Source organism: Ceratotherium simum, chromosome 39, assembly GCF_057802395.1.
Source record: "Ceratotherium simum simum isolate JZ-2026a chromosome 39, ASM5780239v1, whole genome shotgun sequence".
Lineage (NCBI taxonomy): Eukaryota > Metazoa > Chordata > Mammalia > Perissodactyla > Rhinocerotidae > Ceratotherium > Ceratotherium simum.
The window spans coordinates 12,959,611-12,983,388 of NC_141938.1; the positions used below are offsets into that span (position 1 = coordinate 12,959,611).

General features: G+C 51.3%; 1 protein-coding gene across 1 annotated transcript; it reads right to left on the minus strand.

Moving 5' to 3' along the window:
• Nucleotides 1-1,420: 1,420 nt before the first annotated feature.
• Nucleotides 1,421-5,355, minus strand: FEM1A (fem-1 homolog A). Its single transcript, XM_004441285.3, has one exon. It carries the CDS (start codon nt 5,064-5,066, stop codon nt 3,075-3,077), a length of 1,992 nt encoding a protein of 663 aa, XP_004441342.1. The 5' UTR covers nt 5,067-5,355; the 3' UTR covers nt 1,421-3,074.
• Between the last annotated feature and the right edge of the window lie 18,423 nt (nt 5,356-23,778).

The window sequence follows — 23,778 nt, forward strand, 5'->3', positions numbered from 1 at the left end:
GCTCACTCGGCCTCTCTGAGTTTGCTTCTCCATCACTGATAAATGGCAGGGAATAACTTAATCACCGTGGGGGCGGTTTCTGCCGTCCTCCGTGGCATCTATTCCCCCGTTTTCCAGCAACCCCAATTTCACCTGGGGTACAGATGTCTGGGCAGGTGGGCTCCTCCCCCACCCCTCCTCCTAGGTGGCCCAGGTTGGGCTGATCAGCACACCCCACTCCTGGGCTCCTATGACTGGTCCAATCTGACGGAAGCTCAGGACTCAGTTGCGCTGGCAGAGAGTGATGCCTTCCATTCTGCTGGCTGCTGTCTCGGGACTGTCCCCAGGAACCAGGTTGTTCTTAAGAGTTCTGATCTGCTGGATCAACCCTCACTTGAAACCCACCCGAGCTTTGTTTTAAGATGGCTTTCACCGGGAAGCCTGAGGCTAAAGCCACAATTCACAGGTGTGAGCTTGTAAAGCAAGCATGTGGCTCAGATCAGTTTTCCTCTTTGGTGAGTCTCATGACACCTCTTAATGGCCTCAGTTTTCCCCACTCACAAAATAGGGATAATAATAATGCCTATTTTACCAAGCTGCTGTGAGCAGCAAGTGAGGCGGCCCATGTAAGCACGCAGAATGGTGCCAGCATACAGTAAGGGCTCAATAAATGCTGGCTAGTGTTACGTGTCTCCCGGGAGACCACTCTGAGGGCATCTGCTGATTCAAACTCCACTCCTTGGAGGCAAGGATCCGTTCACACTGTGGCTGAGTGGGTGTCGGCTGTTAAGAGGTGTTGGGTCCCCAGTGAAACCAGGAGGTGGAGACCTTCCAACATCAGCCTTGGGTATAACGGCTCAATCCTTACCCCTCGGAACACGCCCGGGGCTTCTGGGGAGCAGTGTGTGCTGCAGTGAAGAAAACTAGAATCTCACAAGCCTGATGGCGGGACAAAGGAAAAGGGGGCCGGGTTTTCCTCTCAAGCCTGAACCAGCCCCCGGAAACCCACCAAGGTCACGGAGAGACCTCTTGGGCCAGGGTGCCCGACTGGCTCCAACGCTGTGTCTCGCCCGGAGCCAGGCTCAGTCAGGGCGCCTGTCTGTTCCCCTAGCCCTTCCTCGCCTTCCAGGAGCGGCAAGCCGCCACCTTTCCGTGGTGACCCTACTGCAAAACCAGGGTGTGGACTAAGTCCGTGGTTTTCACTTTTTTTTTTTAATGCAGTAATATGGCATTTTTGGACACAAAGCCTCAGCACATAGACAAACTCCTCCAGTTAGAGACGGCGGCCCGAGAGCTGGTCCCTTCTGTGGACCAGCACCACCGCCTCTCACACTCGCCAGCGCCCCCTTGCTGCCCTCTCCCCCGCCCACCCCAGCAAGGAACTGTCAGGCGCTCTCTTTGAATGGCGTCTCTTTAACGACTTAAACATCGGCGCCAAAACTCACCATTTAAACCGCCTCATTGCTTTATTCCGTGCTTTGGAAGGGACAGTGCCTGCGTTCCCGCCTCGATGGGAGGTAAAACCTGGTCTTGTAAATAAATAACGTCCTAACTAACACTGCAAATCCAAACGAGACCTAGTTTCCTCCGACAGCGGGACATCCGGGGACCCACTGTGGCCTCAGAGGGCCTCTGGGTGGCTGCCACTCGGTGAGGCTGTGTGAGAGGCGTGGGGTGTGAATGCCGCCGTCCTGAACGTGACCCTCCTCCTGAGCTGTGGGGGCAGCTGCCTCCAGCCCCTTCTGCTATTCGTGGCTCTCCAAGCAGGCCGAGAACAGTCTCCTGCAGCCTGCCAGGGCCAACGAAGGATCACTCCGGGGGGAAATCTCACCGTGACAGGTTCTCCAGCCTGGGCCCTTTATACCCGAGTGACGGGAAACCAAGACCTTGTACCATCTTAGTCAAAACCCTGTTCTCCACATTCGCTGTCCCATCTAGCTCAGTTATTGAGTTAACCTTGTCCTTGGGCTCTTCTCAGGAAGACCTGGATTCGGGTCCTTGAGCAGCTAAAGAAAAGTGGCTACAGCCACTTGGGTTGGATACGCCAACGCGAAACCGTGCACTTGTAAGCGACGTGCGAGGCTGAAGCAGCCTGCGGTTTTAACTTAGAGACTGTGCGAACCAAACCCCAAACCAATCATGCTAGCTCTGTGGGAAACTGGCATCAAGCCCGGCTCCTTTGGTGTTTGGCCTGATCCTTGTTTGGAAAAATTCTCCTCTTTCTAACGAGAATGGGAAGTTGGGAGGCCCAGGTGAAGTTTCAAGAAATGTAGTCACCTGTGTTTTAGGGACCGGTACTACGGACTTGTACCTCCCTCACCAGATTCTTCACGCAATAAAGCTCACTCCTGATGGCTTTAGCCATCTCAGGCACAACAAACCCTCGCTATGTGAAATTAGCTTAAACCTGACAAAATTCTTTAAAAAGAAAAATATGGCAGCAAGGCCTCAGGACTCCTGTGCAATGCCTGTAACCTGCCCACTTATCAAGTAAACAGAACACCAAACCAGCTGAAAGCTATGTAAGTGGCAGGCTGCCCTGGGCAGAGAGCCCTGCCCACACGGCTGTGACCACGGCAACGAGGGAGAGAGCCGGGCACAACGGTGCTGGAAGAAGTGAGAGCTGGTCTGGCTTCTTGAGCCTCCAACTTTCCACCTTGGGAGGCCCCAGTCCCAACACTGCATTCGGTGGCTGGGTTTATCCAGCCATGTAAGGGGCGAAGGAGGACAGACTCCATTCTCAGCTTCTTCTCGTTTCTAGTAGGGGAGGAAGGCAATGGCTTCAATCCCTCTGCCTCTAGGTAAGAAGGCAAAATTCTCCAAAACCCAGGCAGATGGGATGCGTGGAAGGTCATGCGGCTTCTCCCAATTAAGGATGAGCGCGTGCTCCTGGAGAAAGACAGTTTCCCGAGCATGAGATCCTGAAGGCTTCTAGCACCAACAGCTTGCTAACTCCTTTCCCTCTCTCTGCAGAGAGGAAGGGCCGTGGAGGCAGGAGAGCCCTTCTCCTGTTTTATGCCACCTGACACATCACCGAGAGAGGGCGAGGACCAGTGTGGGCTACACCCCTCCCGGTTTCCCCCTTCAGGACCCTGTCAGTGCAGCTCGATGAAAGCCTCCAGCTCCTCAGGGATGAAGCCCTTGTAGGGGACCTTGTTTTTGTCCAGGGCGCGGGCCGCAAGGCACTGCAGGGTGATGTAGTTGAAGGGCTGAATGGTACTTTTGGCCAGCAGCTTCTCATCTAGCAGCTCGTAAGCCGTCTTCTTGAAGGCATTGGTGGCGTCCATGTGGGCCCCCGCTGCGATCAGGGCGTTCATGATCACCGGACAGTTGTTCTGGGCCGCGATGTGCAGCGGGGTGTTGTTGTCAAAGTCCCGGCTGTCTGGGTCTGCCCCACAGTCGAGCAGGACCTTGACCACCTGGAGGGAGGGGAATATACCCACTGGGTAGCGGCCCACGTTCTTGGTCTCCTTGTCCACGGCCATGTGCAAGGGGGTGAAGCCGTTCTTGCCCCGGGGGGCACACTTGAGCAGCCGGTAGACGGTCTGGTGCTTTAGGTGCTCCTGGTCGGGTGTGCATTCTACTTTCTCCAACAGATAGAGCAGGTGGAGGATGATGGCCAGGGCCTTGGTGAACTGGGCTGAGTCTCCGGGCTCCTTGGGCAGCTGCAGGGCCCGCTCCACTTCCCGCACCCCTTTACACAGCACCCCCATGAGATCTGCAAAGCCGATTTGTGTGCCCAGGCCGCCCTTGGCCACAGCCGCACGGTCCTGGAGCACATAAGAGAAGAGTTCGGCAAAGGACAGGAAGCTGCTGGCAGTCATGGGGCTCAGAGGCTCCAGGTTGTTCTGCTGCATGTCCAGGGCGTACTTCCACAACCGGATGCAGCGCTCAAAATTGCCGGAGTCCGCGTACACCGCGCCCCGGTAACGGATGTAATACGAAGTGTCTGGGTGAGACGGACCCAGGATGCGCTCGCGGATCAACAGGGCCTGCATACGCATCTCGTCTGGGTCGGTGATGAGCGCTTCCAATTCCTCGGTGGTGTTGACCTCCTTGGAATAGTCGTAGGCCAGGACCAGCTGCGCGGGCTCTGGTTTGGGCAGATACTCGCCGCCCTGGTGCCGCAGCTCCATGGCGCGTCTCCAGTGTTTCATGGCGCCCAGCAGATCCCGCTTCTTATCCACGTAGGTGGCTCCCAGCAACTCCAAGGCTTCCACGGCCGCCTCCCGACTGGTGGGGCAGCAGCTCTCGTAAGATTCGGCGCTAGGAGGCTCCTCCGGGGAGGGGCTGCTGCAGGCGAGGCTGCGCCGGGGCTGTGCGCCTCCGGGGCGGCTGCACGAGAGCGCCGGTGCCGCCTCCTCGCCGGCAGGCTGCTCCTGGATGAGGTACTCCACGATGTTGGTGTGGCCCGTCACGCTGGCCGCCAGCAGCGGGGTCATGCCGTAGCCGTCGCGCTCCATGCGGGCGTTGCAGCCCAGCAGCAGCTGCAGGATCTCCAGGCTGCCGGACTCGGCGCAGTCGTGCAGGGCCGTGTTGCCCTTGGCGCTGCGCCGGTTCACCTGGGCGCCCTGCTCCAGCAGGTAGCGCGCGATCTCGCGGTGGCCCTTGTAGCAGGAGATCATGAGGCACGTGTGGCCGTGCCGGTTGGCCACCTCCAGGTCCGCCTGGTGCTCGCCCACCAGGTAGCGCACCACCTCCAGGTGGCCGTCGAAGCAGGCGGCGCGCAGCGGCGTCGAGTTGGTGCGCGTGGTGCGGTTCACCGAGGCCCCGCGGCGCAGCAGGCTCCGCACCACGTCCAGGTGGCCGGCGGCCGAGGCGGCCCAGAGCGGCGGCGCGCCCTCGATGGTCTCGCCATCGAAGTGCACCGAGCCGCCCGCCTCCACGCTCGCGCCGCACCGGTCCACCAGGTACTCGACCACGTCCAGGTGGCCGTAGCGCGCGGCGATGAGCAGCGGCGTCCCCTCGCCCGCCACCTCGCCCGTCAGCTCCTCCAGCTCCTCCCGGCTCCGGCCGCTGAGCAGCTTCTGAAGCAGCTGCAGCTTGCCGTCGCGGGCCGCCTTGTACACGGCGCTGCGGAGGTCCATGGTGCGGGCCTCCGCCAGGCCATGGGCCGGCCGCCGGGGCGCGGGGAGACGGTGGACTAGAGCCCGGAGGGGCCGGCGGCAACCTTCACCGTCTCCCCTGCCGCCATCTCAGGGGCCGCTCGGGCGGAACAAAATGGCTGCCGCGGCCCGGCGCCCTGGAGGAAGGGGAGTGTGCCGGGAAATGTAGTCCTCTGAGTCGGCCCACTCCGTAGGGCCGCAAAGGAACGGTGAGATGTTAAGACTACAACACCCAGAAGGTAGCGGGCCAGCCGCGGCGAACTGGGAGCACGGTGCATGGTGAGAACTGCCGTTCCGATCGCGGCTGATGGCGGTGGAAACTGGCATCGCGAGGACTACTATTCCCGTCATGCAATGCCATCGCGATGCCTTGTGGGACGCGGGGAGGTTTGGTTACGTACTTCCTGTGGCTGTCAGAGTGCTCGAGCCAATGGGAAACGCAGGCGCAGGCCAAAGGACTACATTCCCCAAAAGGCTTCGCGAGCGACTCGGAGCCAATCAGAAGCGAGAACGAAGGCGAAGCGGGGCGAACGGTCGGGTCTGATTTGCGCTTGGGGTGGCCGAGCCGCCGACCGGCAGGGGGCGCTCAGGAGAGGCGGGAAAACCGGTGGGGCGAGGACGTTAGGGCAACTAAAAAGCAGGGGTGGGATTCGAACCCAGGCAGCAGCGGCCACGTAATTTGCAGAGCTCAACGCAAAAGGAAAATACGGAACCCCTCGTCCAAAAATGAGGAAGGATTTCCCAACAGGGACAGCAGAGCATTAAACCAAGTGTGGGGCCCTTCTGAGCATGGGGTCCTGGGGGAAGCCTTAACCCCAACCCTCTCTCGCCTCCACTTTGCTTCTGCCTGCCCCAGATTTATTGAGAATTATGGGAAAGTTGAAGGATGTTGGCATGCCCAAGAATGTTCAAGAAACGCATGGTGTTCTCTTATACCTCCCGACCTTCGTGTATGCTGTTCCCTCTTCCTGGAACACTGTTCTGCACCTCTTCACTTGGCTACCTCGTGGGCCTTCTTCAGGTCTCAGCTGAGACTTCAAGTCCTTCCGGATGATTCCTTGACCTGCGTGCCCTCCCCGGCTCCACAGACGTTCTTCTTCATGAATCTTAGGGAAATACTCTGTATTAGTCAGCTCGGGCTGCTGTAACAAATACCACAGACTGGGTGGCTGTATCAGGCAGGGTTCGCCAGAGAAACAGTACCCAAGAGGAGATAAATATTATAGGAATTAGCTTATGCAGTTATGGGGGCTGAGAAGTCCCGTTATCTGCCATCTGCAAACTGGAGACCCGGGACAGCTGGTGATGTAATTCAGTCCAAGTCCAGAGGCCCGAGAACACGCAGCTCCGATGTCCAAGGGCAGGAAAAGATGGACGTGCCAGCTCAAGAAGAGAGAGAACTCACTCTTCGGCCCTCAGTGGGGTGTATGATGCCCCCGGTGGGGAGGGCGACCTTCTTTCCTCAGTCTACTGATCCAAATGCCAGCCTCTTCCAGAAACACCCTACAGACACACCCAGAAATAGTGTTTTACCTGTTATCCGGGCATCTCTTAGCCCAGTCAAGTGGACACATAAAATTAACCATCATAGTGGCTTAAACAACAAACATTTATTTCTCACAGTGCTGGAGGCTAGAAGTTCAAGATCGGGGTGCCCACATGGTCAGGTTCTGTTGAGGGCTCTCTTCCTGGTTTGCAGACAGCTGCCTTCTCCCTGTGTCCCCACATGGTGGGGGGGGAGAGGGAGAGAGAGAGAGAGGGCGGGAGAGAGAGAGGGAGGGAGAGAGAGAGAGAGAGAGAGAGAGAGAGAGGGAGAGAGGGAAAGCTCTGATCCCTTCATCCCCTTATAAGGGCACGAATCCCATTGTGGGGGCCCCACCCTTGTGACCTAATCATCTCCCAAAGGCCCCACCTCCTAATACCATCCCGTGGGGGTTAGAGCTTTAACATACGGATTTTGGGGGGACACACACATGTTTAGTCCAGAACACACTCCAAAATGGCTCCCTGGGATTCAGGGCCTGTTAATGGAGTTCCTGACTTGAAGCACACAAAGGAGGAAGAAGGAGGGAGGGGGCGAGGACAGATCCCCCCCCACAGGCTTGGTGGGGTGAGTTTCTTCTAGAAACGGGAGCACGCATGAATGTGGGGACTAGAAGCAAAGGCAGCTATGAAAGTCTCTCGGTTCATAAGCGATGGCGTGAGGATTGGAACCCAGGCTGTCTGGCTTCAGAGTCACAGCCCTGTAGGTCCCGACACACAGTGACATCTTTTATGTCACCGCATGCACTTGGCTTTTACTCTCTTTCTTGTTGCACAAATGTTATACGCTCTCTACAGAAAGAAAAAACAAATCAGGAAATGCAGACGAGCAAACGAGAGAGCAAAACCACGAAAACGCTTCACACTGTCTCCCAGCCGGAGACGAAACTGTTGGTGACCTATAAGTATTTCTTTTCTCTCCCATCCTTTTTGTGCGCATATCTGAATTTCTGCCATTCCTGACTGCCTTTGGTTGTGGAAAAGAACACCTTTGATTTAATAATAGCTCTTCCACAGCAAAAACAAAAAACCAAAGACCCACACCATCCTAAACATACACGTGGCTTTAAGTTAAAGACAGTTCAGGCTTTTTCTGATTCCTGAAACACAAAATGATGGAAAAGTGGTCACTTGGGGCTCGAGGAAATGCAGGTGGTATGCTACCTGCTCTTTTGCACTTGGCTTGACTATTTTTCCATTTCTTCAACAGGTACCACATTTTATGTAGAAAATCTCCTGCTGGTGGACATTTTTTGATTGCCCACGGGGTGCCAGGTACTGCTCTGGACACGGGGGTGCGATAGTGAGCAAGACAGACAAAAATTCATGCCCTGGCGGAGCTGCATTCTAATGACATGCATTTCCTGACAGCATTTTTCATGGCTGTATAGTATTCCACGACGCGGAATCATACCATGTTTTATGTATGTAATCTTCTGCTATTAAAACCTCCACTTCATGGGCCGGCTCCGTGGCTTAGCGGTTAAGTGCGTGCGCTCTGATGCTGGCGGCCCGGGTTCGGATCCCGGGAGCGCCCCGAGGCACCACTTCTCCGTCCAACGCGAGGCCGAGTCCCACATACAGCAACTAGAAGGATGTGAACCTATGACATACAACTATCTACTGGGGCTTTGGGGGGAAAAAACTGAATAAATAAAATCTTTAAAAAAAAAAAAAAAAAAAAAGACTGTTAAAACCTCCACTTCAGTGCATGTGCTGGTAGCTAAATATTTGTGTGTTTTCTTTAATTATTTTTCTAATTGGGGTAAAATATACAAAACATAAAATATACCATTTCATCCACTTTTAGGTGCACAGCTGAGTGGCATGAAGCACATTCACATTGTTGTGCAACCATCCCCACCATCCGTCTCCAAAACTTTCTCATCTTCCCAAACTGAGACTCTGTCCCCATGAAACACTGACTCCCCCTCTCCCAGCCCCTGGCCCCACCATCCACTTTCTGTCTCTGTGGATGTGACTCCTCTAGGGGCCTCCTGTGAGGGGATCACACAGGGTCTGTCCTTTTGTGTCTGGCTCATGTCACTGAGCGTCATGTCCTCAAGGTCCATCCGTGTGGTAGCTTCTATCTTCTTTAAGCTGCTATAATTTTGGATTTTCTGCCATGCAGTGGGAATGGATCCTAACTTGCCTGATTTTAGGGGCCAGCCGGGGGAGGAAGGGTAGACTTGGTATGGGATTGGGGGAGAATTGACGGGGCAAGAGAGCAGAGGAATCTTGGCGGGGCGGGGGGCAGATCCAGAAAGTGAAAGGAGCTTATCTTGGACTCATCTATCTTCCAGGAGCAAGACCGGCAACACGAAGTGGGGATGGAAACGGAGAGAGATTTGGGGACCCCATATCGTGGAGCTCCCTGCTGTGCTCTGCTGCAGAGCGGAGTAAAGAGGCAGACAGGTTGAGTTTTCCTTTCTCTGGTCCCTGCCCCCTGCTGCACATCAGGACCTCAGTCTTGTTCAGCATCCTCCTGCAGCCTTGCTGGAGCGCGTGTTCTGGCTTACAAGGGCTGATTGCTAGATTTTCAGGATTTTTGACAACCAGACGTTAAACTTAGCCAGTATTGCAAATTAACTTATATGGACTTAAAACGTAACAAATATATAAAAACAAAGGTGACAAAAACTGAAAACTCATCACCTCCTAATTATTTACTGCAGGTTACTATTATCTACGTTTTCGAGGTGACTTACGCCTCCGGCATCTCCATGGTGGAAATTCTATATGATGACGTGGCCCTGCCCATCTCTTCCCAGTTTCCCGCTCTGTGACTCCCCCGGGGTAGCTTGAAACCATCCTTGGTCGCAGTGTTTACACCCTAAAACCCAGCACCCCTCGTCCCAAGGCCCCCCCGGCCTCGCTCTGTTTTCTCCCAGAGCACAGATCGCTTTGCAACCTAACCTGCTATATAATTGACGTATTTGTGATGTTTCTTCTCATTCTGGCCACTTACAGTGTCAGCTCGGACAAGGCGGTGATTATTTTCTGCCCTCTTCACTGCTGAGTCTCAGTTTCTAGAACACTGCCCTGCACACAGTAGGCGCTCAATACATGCGTGGGGACTGGATCAAGGGACCATTCCAGGAAGCACATTTTAACACAGCGCCACCCTGCGTAAGGATGGGGGCCAGGACGGTGGTGCTGGCACAATCCTGCTCCTCCTCCTCTATCGTTCTGATTTATTTCTGTCGCCTGCAAACTTCCAGGGAGGCAGCCACCAGGAGACATGGTGGGGGCGGCTATTTGGTCGTGACTGTGGCCCACCCCAGGCGACGGCCCCCTCCCCAACCGCTCCGCCAACGTCCAGCTGCCAGGTGTGGGCACATCTGGGGCCGCCTGCCAGGTGCGCCCCACGTGAAATCACGAGCTGCATTTACCTCCCTGAACGCAGCCGCCGAGGCGGGGACACGCCGGGCCACCTGCGCCCACCGGGATCCTGGCTCACCGAGCACGGAGGAGGCCACCGAGACCGCTGCGGGGGCATTCATCCTAGGGCACTTGAAAATCTTTTTAATGAAAAAATATGTTAAACAGCCAGAAGAATAGAGACAACAACATAATAGAGCCCAGGATAGCAATGCCAAAAATTAGGCAGATTCATTCACTCCATAAATATTTCATGAGATGAGGGAGAAACAGACAAAACTCCTTAACTCCGGAATCTGGTGTAAGTGGAGGCTGGTAGGAAATTCAATAAGTGTATTCGTCTGCTGGGGCTGCGTTACCCAGCTGTTTCTGCCCCCACCCCAAATTCATATGTTGAAACCTAAGCCCCAAAATGGTGGTATTAGGAGGTGGGGACTTTGGGGGGCATTAGGTCATAAGGATGGAGCCCTCGTGAACGGGGTTAGTGCCCTTATAACAGAGACCGCAGAGACCACCCTTGTCCCTTCTGTCATGTGAGGACAGAGCCAGAAGGTGCCGGCTAGGAGCCAGGAAGAGGGCCCTCACCCCACCGTGTGGTACCCCGATTTCGGACTTCCGAGCCTCCCAAACTGTGAGAAACAGATTTCTATTGTTCATAGGCCCCCCAGTCTGTGATATTTTCTTATAGCAGCCCAGACAGACCCAGACAGGCGGCCATAACTAAATATCACACACCTGGAGGCTTAAATAACAGAAATGTAGCGTGTCTCATTCTGGAGGCTGGAAGTCCGAGATCAAGGTGTGGGCGGGGCTGGTTTCTCCCGAGGCCTCTCTCCTCCTCCTCCTCCTCCTCCTTTGCTAGTTTAATGGTGTTTGTGCCACTTTTAAGACACGGCCCCCACATTCTCTGACCCTCCTCCCATAAGAGGTGGGGTCTGCGTCCTCTCGCCTCGAATGTGGGTTACACAGGATGGCTTCGACCTATAGCATGAGACAGAAGTGGTGCTGATTTCTGAGGCCAGGGCACAAGGTCACCAGGTTCCCGCTGGTTCTCCGGGAAAGCCAGTCCCCGAGAAAGAAGTCAGCAACCCGAAGACCATCATGCAGGAGCGGCCACGTGGAGACCCTGTGGGACAGCCTTCCAGCCACCTCTCTGGGGTGTCCCCCGTGTGAGTTAGAGCCGTCTTGGACCTCCAGACCAGCCACCCACCAGCTGACCCCACCCACACGCAGCAGGAGAAGCCCCCCAGCTCCCCCACCCAAACTCTCGCCCTACAGACTCCGTGAGATGTAAGAACACGCCGATCTGATCGTTGAAGCCAGTTTTGGGGGGAGCTCGCGATGCAGCGTTGGTAGCTGGACCAGTGTTCAGTGTAGCTCGCGGCTTTAATTCGCGTGTCTATAATTACTGGCCAAATCGCATGCTCCCCGGGAGTTTGTTTACTACGGCTCTTTCCTCTCCGGGGAACTCGCTGTTCACTGGAGAAATATGCTGGGGTTTAGTTTCCAAGAAACAGTCTCAGCGTGTGCCTGGAGGGACTAGATGTTTATGCTTTGTTAGCACAGCCTGCGGTGCTGGTAGGGGGGTTTCATTCACTCATTCTTCCAGACATATTTATTTACATACTAAGCGCCTGCGATGAGCTGCCATCTGGGGATGTATGGGGAGAAGGCAGACCCCGTTCATAAGAGCCTGGAGTCGGATTGAGGCAAATAACCCGAAACAGGCTGTGCGGTCAGGTATGACGGATGGATGGTACCTGGCTGGAGAGGGGAGGAGGAAGTTGGAAGATTCTTTCTTCATAGACAGGGATGTGTCAGGCACAGTGGTTGAAAGAAACAGTGTTCCAGATCATTCTCTTTGTCTATTTTGGCTTCACAGGTGACCCCAAGCTTAGTGAGTTCTGTGGACTGAATTGTGTTTGCCCAAAATTCGTGTGTTGAAGCCCTGACCCCCAACACGACTATATTTGCAGAGAGAAAATTGAGGAGGTACCACGCAGCCTCGGAAGCCACTCCGCGTCACTTCCGCACCATCCTATTTGCTGGAAGAAAGTCGCTAAGTCTGGTCCACGTTAAGCAGAGAGAATCCGGAGAGAATCCCTCTCAAGGGAAGGGAATTCGATGCGAGAAGGATGTCAATGAGTTTGTAGATAGGTTTTAAAACCACGTGCAGGAGCAAAGACCCAGAGCATGGACCGCAGGGTGGGCGCGACACGTGGTCCCTCACTGAACCACTTCGCGCCTTCGAGGCAGCGTTTTAGGGGAATTCTCCGCCAAAGATGAGGGGACACTCCCTTCTCTTTAAAAGTCCCTAAATTAATTACACAAATGGTTCTTTTTGTAGCACAATAGATGAGCGATCCAGAGCCAAACACATCAATCAGAAGGACATTTCAACAAAGTCTTCTTAATTTTTCCCTCAAGATTAGACGTTGCTGAGTGATGAACAGATATTGTCCGCACGACTTTCTGAGCTGTTTGTGGTGAAGTGTTTTTCTCTTTTTGTGACAGAAGTCTGACCTGGGAAGACAACCCCCCCCCACCAACAACTTGAAGTTTGGGGAGAGAGACAGGGGTCTTCCCTGGGAGAGCTACGCGGAGGCATTTTAGTCACTGCTTCTCCAAGTAGACGAGTTGATGTCAGTAACATCCATGATGTGTATTTTTTTCTTTCTCATCGGGGCCTTAAGGGCTCATCCTTCCCTAGTATCTAACAGAAATGTTGTTGACTAGCAGGGGTGTATGTTCCTTATGACAACAAGCGAGAGGGAAAATTTTCTGTGTCCGTAATTTTTTAAATTGAAAGGAAATTGACCGTGTTCAAGTGTACAATTCAGTGGCAGTTAGTACATTCACAATGCTGTGCAACACCACCTCTATCTAGTTTCAGAACGTTCCATCACCCCAAAAGAAACCCTGTCCCCGTGAGCGGTCAATCCCCATCCCTCAGCCCCTCACGATCATGAACCCACTTCCTGTCTGTGGATGTGCCTGTTCTGGACATTTCACATCAATGGCATCACACACCGTGTGTCCTTCTGTGTCTGGTTCTCTCACTGAGCGTCGTGTGTTCAGGGTCCGTCCACGGTGTGGCTGTGTCAGGGCCTCACTCCTCTTCATGGCTGCGTCATATTCCAGTGTGTGGAGGGACCAGGTTTTATGTATCCATTAACCAGCTAATGGACATTTGAGTTGTTTCCATCTTTTGCCTGTTGTGAATAGCGCCGCTATGGACATTTGCGTGTAAGTATCTGTTCGAGTACCTGTCTTCAGTTCCTTTGGGCGGATCCCCAGGAGTGGAATTGCGGGGTCGTATGGTAATTCTGTGTTTAACTTTTTGAGGTACTGCCAGACTGTCTTCCTGTGTCTGTGATTTTTAAAAAAACAACTTTATTGAGGTAAAATGGGCATACAATAAACTACACATATTTAAAATCACAGTCACGTCATCCACAAATAAAGACAGTTTCCCTTCCTCCCTCCAAAGTCGATGTCTCTGGCTTCCCTTTCTTACTGTACCGCCTAGACCCTGCAGCACGACGCTGACTAGGGATCGTGCGAGTGGCCCTCTGTGTCTTATTCCCAATCTTGGGGAGAAAGTATCCAGTCTTGTACCATGAGGTATGCTGTTTGCTGTAGGTTTTCATAGGGGTCCTTCATTAGGCTGAGAAAATTCCCCTCTATTACTAGTTTCCTGAGGCTTTTTAAGAAATCCAGAATAGATGTTGGTTTTTGTTAAATGCTTTTTTTTTTTTTAGGAAGATTGGCTCTGAGCTAACATCTGTTGCCAATCTTCCTCTTTTTTTTCTCCCCCAAGCCCCGTTACATAGCTGTATATCCTAGCTGTGGGTCCTTCTAGTTCTTCTGTGTGGGATGCCTCCTCAGCGTGGCTTGATGAGCCATGAGCAGGTCCACGCCCGGGATCCGAACCGGCGAACTCCAGGTCGCCCAAGCGCACCGTGCAAACTTAACCGCTTCGCCACTGGGCCGGCCCCTGTCAAATGCTTTTTTTTGAGATGAGCCTGTGGTTTTTCTTTTAGTCATTAATATTATGTATGACATGGATCGATCATCCAATGTTAAACTAAATTTGCATTGTTTGTAACTTCTTACTTTGATATAATTTCAAACTTACAGAAAAGTTGCAAGTGGGGGCAAAGGATTCTCGCGTATTCTCTCCCCAGATTCCTCAATTGTTTGCATTTTGTCACTTTTGTTTCATCTCTCTCTCGATATATATGTGTATACTATTGTATTGCATAGTCTAATTATATAGACTGTTGCCTATATATTTATTATGTAAGTATAGAAATATGGTACATAATATAAGTATATAATAGGATACATAATATATTATGTAAGATATAATATATTTATAACAAAATATTATAATGTATTATAAATAATATTACATAGGGGCCGGCCGGTTGGCGTAACGGTTAAGTGCGCGTGCTCCGCTGCGGCAGCCTGGGTTCGGATCCCAGGCGCGCACCGACGCACCACTTGGCAAGCCATGCTGTGGCGGCGTCCCATATAAAGTGGAGGAAGATGGGCACAGATGTTAGCCCAGGGCCAGTCTTCCTCAGCAAAAAGGGGAGAATTGGCAACAGATGTTAGCTCAGGGCTAATCTTCCTCACACACACACACACAAAATAATAGTAATGTTACATAATATGTATAAAATATATAAAATAACATATAATGTATAAACGATATTATGTTACAAATCATAAAACATATATAAAGTAAAACATATATTAGAAATCAGATAATATATTATATAAAGAAAATATAATACGTCATAAATATATATATACACAATGTATATATAGTGTTTTCTGGACAGTTAGAGAAAGTAAGCTAGAGTCTTGACAACCTTTCCTCTTAAATACTTCGGTGGGCATTTCCTAGGAACAAGGACATTCTCTTACAGAACCACAGTTCAGTGATCAAAATCGGGAAATTTCACACTGATCAGCACCATCACCTAATCCGCTGTCGGATTCCAGAACTTTCCATCGTTCCCATATAGCTCCTTTCCCTGGCAGCATTCGCAAGCCTCTCATGCGTCCCTTCTCTTGACAACTGGTTTACCGTTAAGTCTGAACCAGGTGGGCTAAAACACGGGTCAATTTTTCTCCAACTATCGCTTCCCTTGCTGTCTGTCAAATCTCCCTTCTCTGCCCTGAGGAACACATTCCTTACCCCGTCTGTTCACCGTCTGTTTAAAAGTCTCGCTCTGTCCAGCCCTGTTAACACTTTCTCCCTCAGAGCTTTTCCCGTCTCCTTGGCGGGCTAGACATGTGACTGGGAAAAATCGGGGTGAGGCAGAGGCCCCTGGGACCCCCCCTCCCTGTGCCCTTCCCCTTCTGCCTCGCTTGGCAGATGTGCCCAGCTGTTTCTGTCCATCCGTCCCACACTGGGCTGGGGCAGGGCCAAAGACGAGGAGCCCTGGGCGTGCCAGCGGGAATGAGCGCTGACCACCCACGCGGCTGCCCTCGAGTCGAGGCTGGGCACAGGCTGGGCTCCCAGGACCCAGAAAAGGAGGGAGGGAAGGGGACACATTCCAGAGCCAGATGCGGGTCAGGGGAGGGGGCTCAACCATCTCCTCCTGATGCTGCCTGCCTGTTGTCATGGAAACGCAAGCCACTCTCTTTTGAAGGACCCATTAAGGTACAGCATACAATCAACGCTCTCTCTGCCAGACCCCCACCCTCCCGGGTGGGAGACGACCACCACCGGAGCCCAGAGGAGCAGCAGCCCCTGGACGACACAGCATCGGAGCTCTGCCCTCACCACCCTTCTCCAGCCCTGGGTGGAGATGACCTGTTCCATCCCTCCTTCCTTCCTTCCCTCCCTTCTTCCTTCCCTCCTTCCTTCCTTCCTTCTTTCCTTCCTTCCTTCCCTCCTTCCTTCTTTCCTTCCCTCCTTCCTTCCCTCCGTCCCTCCTTCCTTCTTTCCTTCCTTCCCTCCTTACCTCCCTCCTTCCTTCCTTCCTTCCCTCCTTCCTTCCCTCCGTCCCTCCTTCCCTCCCTCCTTCCTTCCCTCCCTCCTTCCTTCCCTCCTTCCCTCCTTCCCTCTTTCCTTCCCTCCCTCCTTCCTTCCCTCCTTCCTTCCTTCCTTCCCTCCTTCCTTCCCTCCCTCCTTCCCTCCGTCCCTCCTTCCCTCCCTCCTTCCTTCCTTCCCTCCTTCCTTCCCTCCTTCCCTCCCTCATTCCCTCCCTCCTTTCCTCCCTCCTTCCCTCCCTCCTTCCTTTCTTTCTTCCCTCCTTCCCTCCTTCCTCCCTACCTTTCCATTTATCTATCAACCCATTATTTATCCACCTTTATATTTTTCTTCCTATCTACCCTCTTACTTACCTGTCATTGTTGTTATCATCGTCATCCTTGTTTATGGAGCACTTACTGTGCGCCAGGCATGGTGCCATGCATTTACATACATTATCTCCTTGATCTTTACAACAGCCTGAAGAGAAAATCTGTAATCACCACTTTACAGACGGGGAAGCTGAGACTGAGAGAGGAAAAGCCCTTACCCAGTAACCCTGCCTAACATCCTTCACCTCCTTGCCCCACTGTCCCATGGAAAGGTCTCTAATTCTATCACAGAACCAGAAATTATTTATTGCACCCACTTTGCCTGGTGCTCAAGACATTGCTTGTGGGTCTCTGGGACTCGCCATCCTGCAAAGACTTATTATAATACCAAGAAACAGGCAGGCACCAAGGTTGGCTATTTTTAACTTTCAACCCACATAGTGCCTCAAAGGCAAGGTCTCGTTTACTCTCCACGAGTCTCCCAGGCATTTCATTTTACCTAAGTGGATAACCCCATATTTCAAACTCCTTGTCTTCCTACAACTGCTTTTAGCTTTTGGATCTGTGTTGCATCCACCATGGGTGGGATTGTCTGTTTTATTTGTTCTATCCTCTTCTATCTCTCCAGGGTCTTGGGCCGGCCCCGTGGCTTAGCGGTTAAGTGTGTGCACTCCACTGCTGGCGGCCCGGGTTCGGATCCCGGGCGCGCACCGACGCACCGCTTCTCCAGCCACACTGAGGCCGCGTCCCACATACAGCAACTAGAAGGATGTGCAGCTATGACATACAACTATCTACTGGGGCTTTGGGGGAAAAAAATAAAAAATAAATAAACAAGATTAAAAAAAAAAATTCTCTCTCCAGGGTCTTGACGAAGCTGCCAGGATCTGGGTGTCTGTTTTAGGTAGTTCTGCCCACCAGCTCTGCCATATTGCCCATTCACATGCCTTCCCTCTTCAGGAGCTCACAACTCTATTTTGAAATATGAGTCTGGAGATACAGACTTACAGGAGGTCTGAGGTGGAAACTGGCTTGGAAAATGTGGATAACATATTTCCAACTGTTTGAGGGATCTGTAGCAGAGATTGATAGCTGTTCTTAACAACTGTTTTCTCCTTCTCTCTCACAGCTCTAGAGCTCCCAATTTTCAGCTGAGCACATCTGGCCTCATAAAATACAGACAATATTTTAATAAATAGCTTGCCATATTGGACTGTGTGAATGAGTCTGACACACTAAAGATAGCAGAGCAATGATATGGAAGGAGTCTGAGCCCTGCCATCATGGAGCACGGAACCAGCCCCGAACTGCTCAGATAGTCATGTGACATAAAATAAATATATTAAAAAATGTTTTTACTCAAAAAAATTGAGTTGGAATTTTCACATAATAAAATGTATAGACCTTAAGTGTACAGATCGATAATTTTTGACAATTGTGTACACCCGTATAGCCACTAATCTATTCAAGATAGATGATATTTTGAGGACCCTGGACAGTTCCCATGGGCCCTTTTCCCATTGATTCCTCCTATCCACCCCAGGGGCACCCAAAGTTCTGATTTCTATCAATATAGATTGGTTTTACCCGTTCTTAAATGTGACATAAATGGAGTCATGCAGTATCTACCCTTTTGTGTCCAATTTTTTTTTGTTCAACATGACTTTCCTGGTCATCTATGCTGCTGTTTGTATCATCAGTTCTTTTTTCTTTTTTTTCATGAGTAGTTGCCCACGGTGTGAATATACCATAGTTTGTTCATCCATTCACTAGTTAGTTTTTGGTTATTATGAATAAAGCTGTTCTGCCTGTTTCTGTAAAATTAGTTCTGTGGGAATAAATTTTCATTTCTCTTCTCTGCAAATCTAGGCATGGAATTGCTGAGTCAAGGGGAAGAAAATAAATTTCCATTTTGCTTAAGCCACTGTTATTTTGAGTCTGTCAGAGTAACTGGACTATATCCTCGTATGTTGGCTTCCCCTCCTTCTTTGCCTCACTCTGTTCCCTTCATTCCTGTTTTCTGGGACCACCTTCCAAATAAACCACACTCGTCTCAGACCCTACTTTCATGGCTTCCCAAATTAAGATAATCGGACTCTGACCAAACATAATAAGATAGCTCAATAGGTTGAACCATTGGTTCCGATGTCTACATCACCTCTGAGGGTGATGGCTCATCTTTATGGGTGGATGTGTCCTCTATGCTTCTGTGCCTGATGAAGGTGACAAGGGCTCAGACATCAGCATTTACATCTCAATTAAATACTTATTGGGTGCTAGCACTGAGCTGGGCATAGCTGGGTACGAAGATGAAATTGGTGAGATTAACTGAGGAACCCCCCCCCCCGCCCCCGCCAGAGGTCTTTGGGAGAAATAAAAGTTTGGTGGTGTTCATTTTTAAATCAAAGCAAGAGGTGGTCCTAGGTGGGCAAGTTGTTGAATGTAGCTGGTGGGGAAATGATAGGCAATTATTCTTAGCAGGGAGGGGCCAGATCATCCATGCTGTGCGAGGATTTGAATTTTACCCTGCAGGCAATGGGAGTCTTGGAAGAGTTGAAAGCAAGGATGGGATTTGACCATAGTTGTGTTCTAGAAAGACCCGTCTCTCCATGTGGAGGATGAATTGGCTGTGTGTATGTTTGTGGGGGGGAGGCAGGAGGAGACTGTGAGATGACCAGGTGGTGATGGAGACAGAACGCTGGAGAAGAGGGTGGATTTGACCAGAATGACTTGCCTTGGGGAATATGGGGGGTGGATGGGGAGGGGAGGGTCCCTGGGATGTGGAGGGGCTTCCACATTGACGGGGACATGGAGGGAGGTGCAAGCTGGGGGATGGGTGGATTGGGTATTCAACTAGAAATTATTAGTTTGGAGCCACTGTGAGACACCCAGGGGGAGACATTCATAGAAATCCCAGGGCAGACTCTCCTCCTTCATTGGGGTCCCCAAAGAGTAGCATCTGGGTGCCTTTTCCTATCTGAAAGCTCTCCCATTCCCAGAGAGCGATTCTAAATATACCAGAAAATCTCTCATAATTAGCCTTAACCCAGACGTTGAAGCCCTTCTCCCCACCTCATTCACTAAGGGCCTCTGGCATTTAGGTGCCTTATAATTGTATTTTCTCTGCTTGTTAATAGACCCACTGAGGCAGTACTCCTGGGGGAGAGAAAGATTTCATTTGTCTGGGACTGAAGAGGGAGACGGGGTTGCCGGAGCTAATGAGGAATCAATGCCTCATAATTGCTAATTAAACGAGCCTGGCTCTCTCCTGGGGCTATTAGTTGGCTGGCTGGCCCTTGAGTGTCCACAAATTTAATTATACTCCCCAATAAACACCCGCAGCCACCATCACCCTATGGTATCTCTGCAGGGGAGACCGAGGGGAAGTAGGACCTTCGTGTGTGTGTGCTGAAGCCATCGATTCATTTATTGATTGATGTATTGGTTTATTCTCTGATGCCTTTATTGATTCAGCACATGTTTATTGAGCGCCTGCTGGGTGCCAGGCCCTCGATGGGTGCTGGGAAAATACAACCACAGTCTCTGTCCTCATGGAGCTCACAGTGTAATGGGGGAGGCAGACTGTCCTGTAAACAGATAAGACAAAAATAATTGGACTAAGTGCTGGAGAGAAGATCTCTCAGGTCTATGAGAATGTATAATATAGACTTGATATGAGACTTGGGGGTGAGGCAACAAGACAAGTTTCTCTTTGTGAAATGAAGCTTAGATAAGCAGGCAGAGTGAGCTGCAGGGTGCTCTGGGGGGCAGAACATTCGAAGCTGAGGGAACAGCATAGTCAAAGCCTCTGAGGCTGGAATGAGCTCGATGTGGTGTCTCTGACTTCAGTAGGATGTCGAAGAGACTTGGGGGTGGGCCTGGGTGATGCCACAACTCACCTCTCAGGCACAAGTTTACACTTGTCCTGTAGTTGGTCCCTGGAACTGATGGTGGAGTGGGCGAGAGAAAAAATCATGCCTGGAACTTCTATTGAAAAGTCCCTGTAGAATTCTAGTCTAGGGAGGGCTTCAAATGCCATTCCCTCATTGATTCCCCAGGAAAGTGTAGTGAGATGTTAAGGTCCCTGGGTTCAGAGTCAGATATTTTGTATCTGAGGTCTGTGGCATCAGGCGAGTGACGTGGCCAACACCATATGTGGCACATCGCTGTGTGTTTGTGGGCTGCATGCCCCTGTTTTATTCCCTCCCCTGCCCTTGTCCTGTGGAATTAGCCAGCCCACTCCCTGGGTGGAAATGATTCCTCCCTCACCCTCTGTCCCCCACACTCGCCTGTCCATCTTGGGTGGAGGTCGACGGGAGTCCGCGCTATGAGGAAGCTGTGACTTGTTGTCATAGTACATCAGAACAACAAAATCACTAGTCTTCCACACAGCACTAGACCACAACCACTCCAATCTTCTTCGCCACCCTCTGCCCCATGTCTGCGATCCCCGACCCAGCTCTTTTTCCTCACCTGAGCCAAGCCGGAGCACTCGGGCTTCTTCTCCACCACCTTCTGTTTCCCATTCCTGGTCCTCCTGGAGAGAGGCAGAGTCTGATCTCCAAGGTCCCAACTCCCACCCAGGCATGTCAGAAACGTGGAATTTGGAGAGGATGGATGTGGAGTTGACTTGCAGCTTCACTCTTGGGCTGAGAGCCCTTGGGCTAGTCATTCTGTGCCCCTCTCTGGGTCTCAGTTTCCTCAACTGTCACCTGGGCATCATAACACCCACGTCTTAGGGTTGAAGATGCTGTGATGTAATGTATGTAAAACGCTTGGCACAATGTTTCTCACAGAATTCTGGAAAGAGCACAATAACGTCGTCTTGGCAGGTGCCGGTTCACCCACAGTCCTACAGATTGGCCACATTACCTGTCGGGAATTACAGATTTCTTTGTGCAGTTTCATCTCACCTGCTTATCTGGAAAATAATTCGTTGAAAAATCCATTAAATGGGGGCAAATCTCCAAAAGCGTCAGGCACCTCTGACCACCCTCTGTTCCCCCATCAAGGTCCGAGGGCTCCCGGGCACCAAGGGAGCTGTCCGGCGTCCGGGTGCTGAAACAAAGTCGGCCCGGGACCCCGCTAGGAGCTGTCCGGAGCCTGGTGCTGAAGCAAATTGCGGTTCCCCTGCTGGACCCCGAGAGGCGCTGTCCGGAGCCCCGGTGCTGAAATAAATAGCAATTTCCTTCCGTGGTCGGTGAAGAGTGGTCCTCAGCCTTGGTGCTGAAGAAAACTTGATTTGCTGCCCCCTCTGCCCCGGCCCACTCCCTCTCCCTTCCGTTCTTTGTTCCTCTAACTGTTGGGAACCCTCCCCCCACCAATTTCTTCCTCTTCCTGGGCAAGGCAGGAGACACAGAGAGGTCACAACTAGGACTCACACCTTCTCCCCACCTCGTGGCATGTCCCCAGAACTTACTCCCAAGTAGTCAGCCTGGTTGGTTTCCGCTTCCCAGACTGTCAAACTTGGCCGTCTTTGTCACTTTCTGGGAAGATGTCCATATGATGACCTGCAAACCAGCCCCATTCCCGGAATCCCGGGTCCCTCAGACCACCCTTCCCCCCACGCGGCTGTGGCCCTTCCCCTGTGTGCTCACCTGTTTCCAGTCTTGTTGGCAGATGCAGGTGCCCAGTGGCTACCGAGGCGGGGACATGCGCTTTTATGGGCAGGGGGGAAGGCGGGGCTCCGGGAAACCCGGGGAGGGGCTTTACCAGCCAGCCAATGGGACTCTGCCTCGAATGCAGCTCCAAAGATTACCTCATAGGTTGTGGCCTCGGCTTCAGAATAAAAGTCTGGCATCTGCCCCCAAAACTGATTTAGAGTTTTCTGGAGGAGGATGGGACACTCATTGTGGTCCCCAGGGTCTCCCCCCTTGGTCCAACCCCCTCCTAGGTCTCCAAGCTCTGGGTTGGCTCGGAAGCCCTGGGCAGTGCCTGCTTATCCCTTGTGCTGGATCAGGAGAGAGAAAGCTAGTAAACTGTGTTGGGGGAAAACAGGGCACATTCAGAATATTTATGTCCAGTTCCAGATAGGGAAACTGAGGCCTGTGGGAATGGAGGGCTCTGAGGATCCTGGGGCAGACGTGGGGCTCCAGCCTAGATCTTATGATTACTTGACTCAAAACCCAACTCATAACTCAGTTTATTGTTTTGCTTTACTGAGCAGGCTCTGAGCCAAAAAACACAGACTTGAGTTCAAATCTAGATTTTCTCCTTCTTGCTGTGGGACTTTGGGCACTGTCAAGCCTCTCTGTGCTTCAGTATCCTCAGTTGTGAAGTGGTGATAATGGTAGTACCTTCTCAGAGCATTGTGATGAGGAATTAACGATATGATGTGGATTGCATGTTGGAAATAAATAATCAGGGCCAGGACTAGGGTGAGTAAGGCACCTGCAAAATTTAAGGGGGCACCAAAAAAAACCCCTCAGTAATCAAGGTAAATAATATTTCAATGCAATGTTTTAAGAAATCAAAATTAACGGCAAAAATTCATGATGAAAAAATATCAAATTTCTAAATAAAAACAGGATCTGAAATTACTAATTTATCCTTTTGCCTCAGGCTCTGATGCATCTTGGCATGGCACTACAAATGATGTCTGGACATGGTAAGTTTTCCAATAATGTAGCTACTGATATTTTCTGAGACATTCCACCCATTTATCTACTCAATAAACTTTTACTGTGTTCGGCACTGGGGGCACATACACGAATTTAGCAACCAACCTTGCCTTTAGGGGGGGTGAAGACATGAAAATATAACTATACTCTAATGTAGTATTGTGATAATAGAAGGATTTGTGTCCTAGCCTGTGCTCTACAGTATGAAATTCCCCTGAAAGGGCTGCTCATTTTGTGGAATTTTAGCTCAAAAATGAGCTGCCTACAGATACCCATGGAGCCAGGAGTGCCAAAGAAGGCACCCAGGATTTGTCAATAGAGATGCCCAAACCAAGAGTTAACTCCATCAGTGTATTGGGGAAAAGTTCAGTCAAAGCCATGGGGAGTGGTGCAGAAGCTCTATAGAATCCCGACACACAGTAGGTACTCAAGAAATTCACTGTGAAGTGTGTGACTTGAGTGAGCTCATCTGAAACACTGTCTACCTCCATCAGTCTGCCTCCCACTCAGAGGCCAGGTCTAGCTTTACAATTCCAAAGGAGGAGCAAGGAGCTTGCCACAAAAGGAGGAAGGAGAAATGGAAATACAGCCTGGGATGGCTGCTTTGTTTGTTAATTTGTTCCCCTCTTTTTTTCTTTTAACCTTTCTATTTTGGAAAAAAAAATTCAAACCCACAGAATAGTTGCCAGAATAGTGCAATTAACTTCCATATCATATTTACATAGATTCCCCCCCTCCCATTGTTAACATTTGGCCACATTTTTCTTTATCTTTGTTTCTTTTTCTACATATATCTTCGTTGATCTCTGTTCCAATCACGTAAATTGCAG

What these genes read in the sequence shown, in the direction of transcription:
- FEM1A (XM_004441285.3), bottom strand. Translation starts at nt 5,066, where the DNA reads ATGGACCTCCGCAGCGCCGTGTACAAGGCGGCCCGCGACGGCAAGCTG.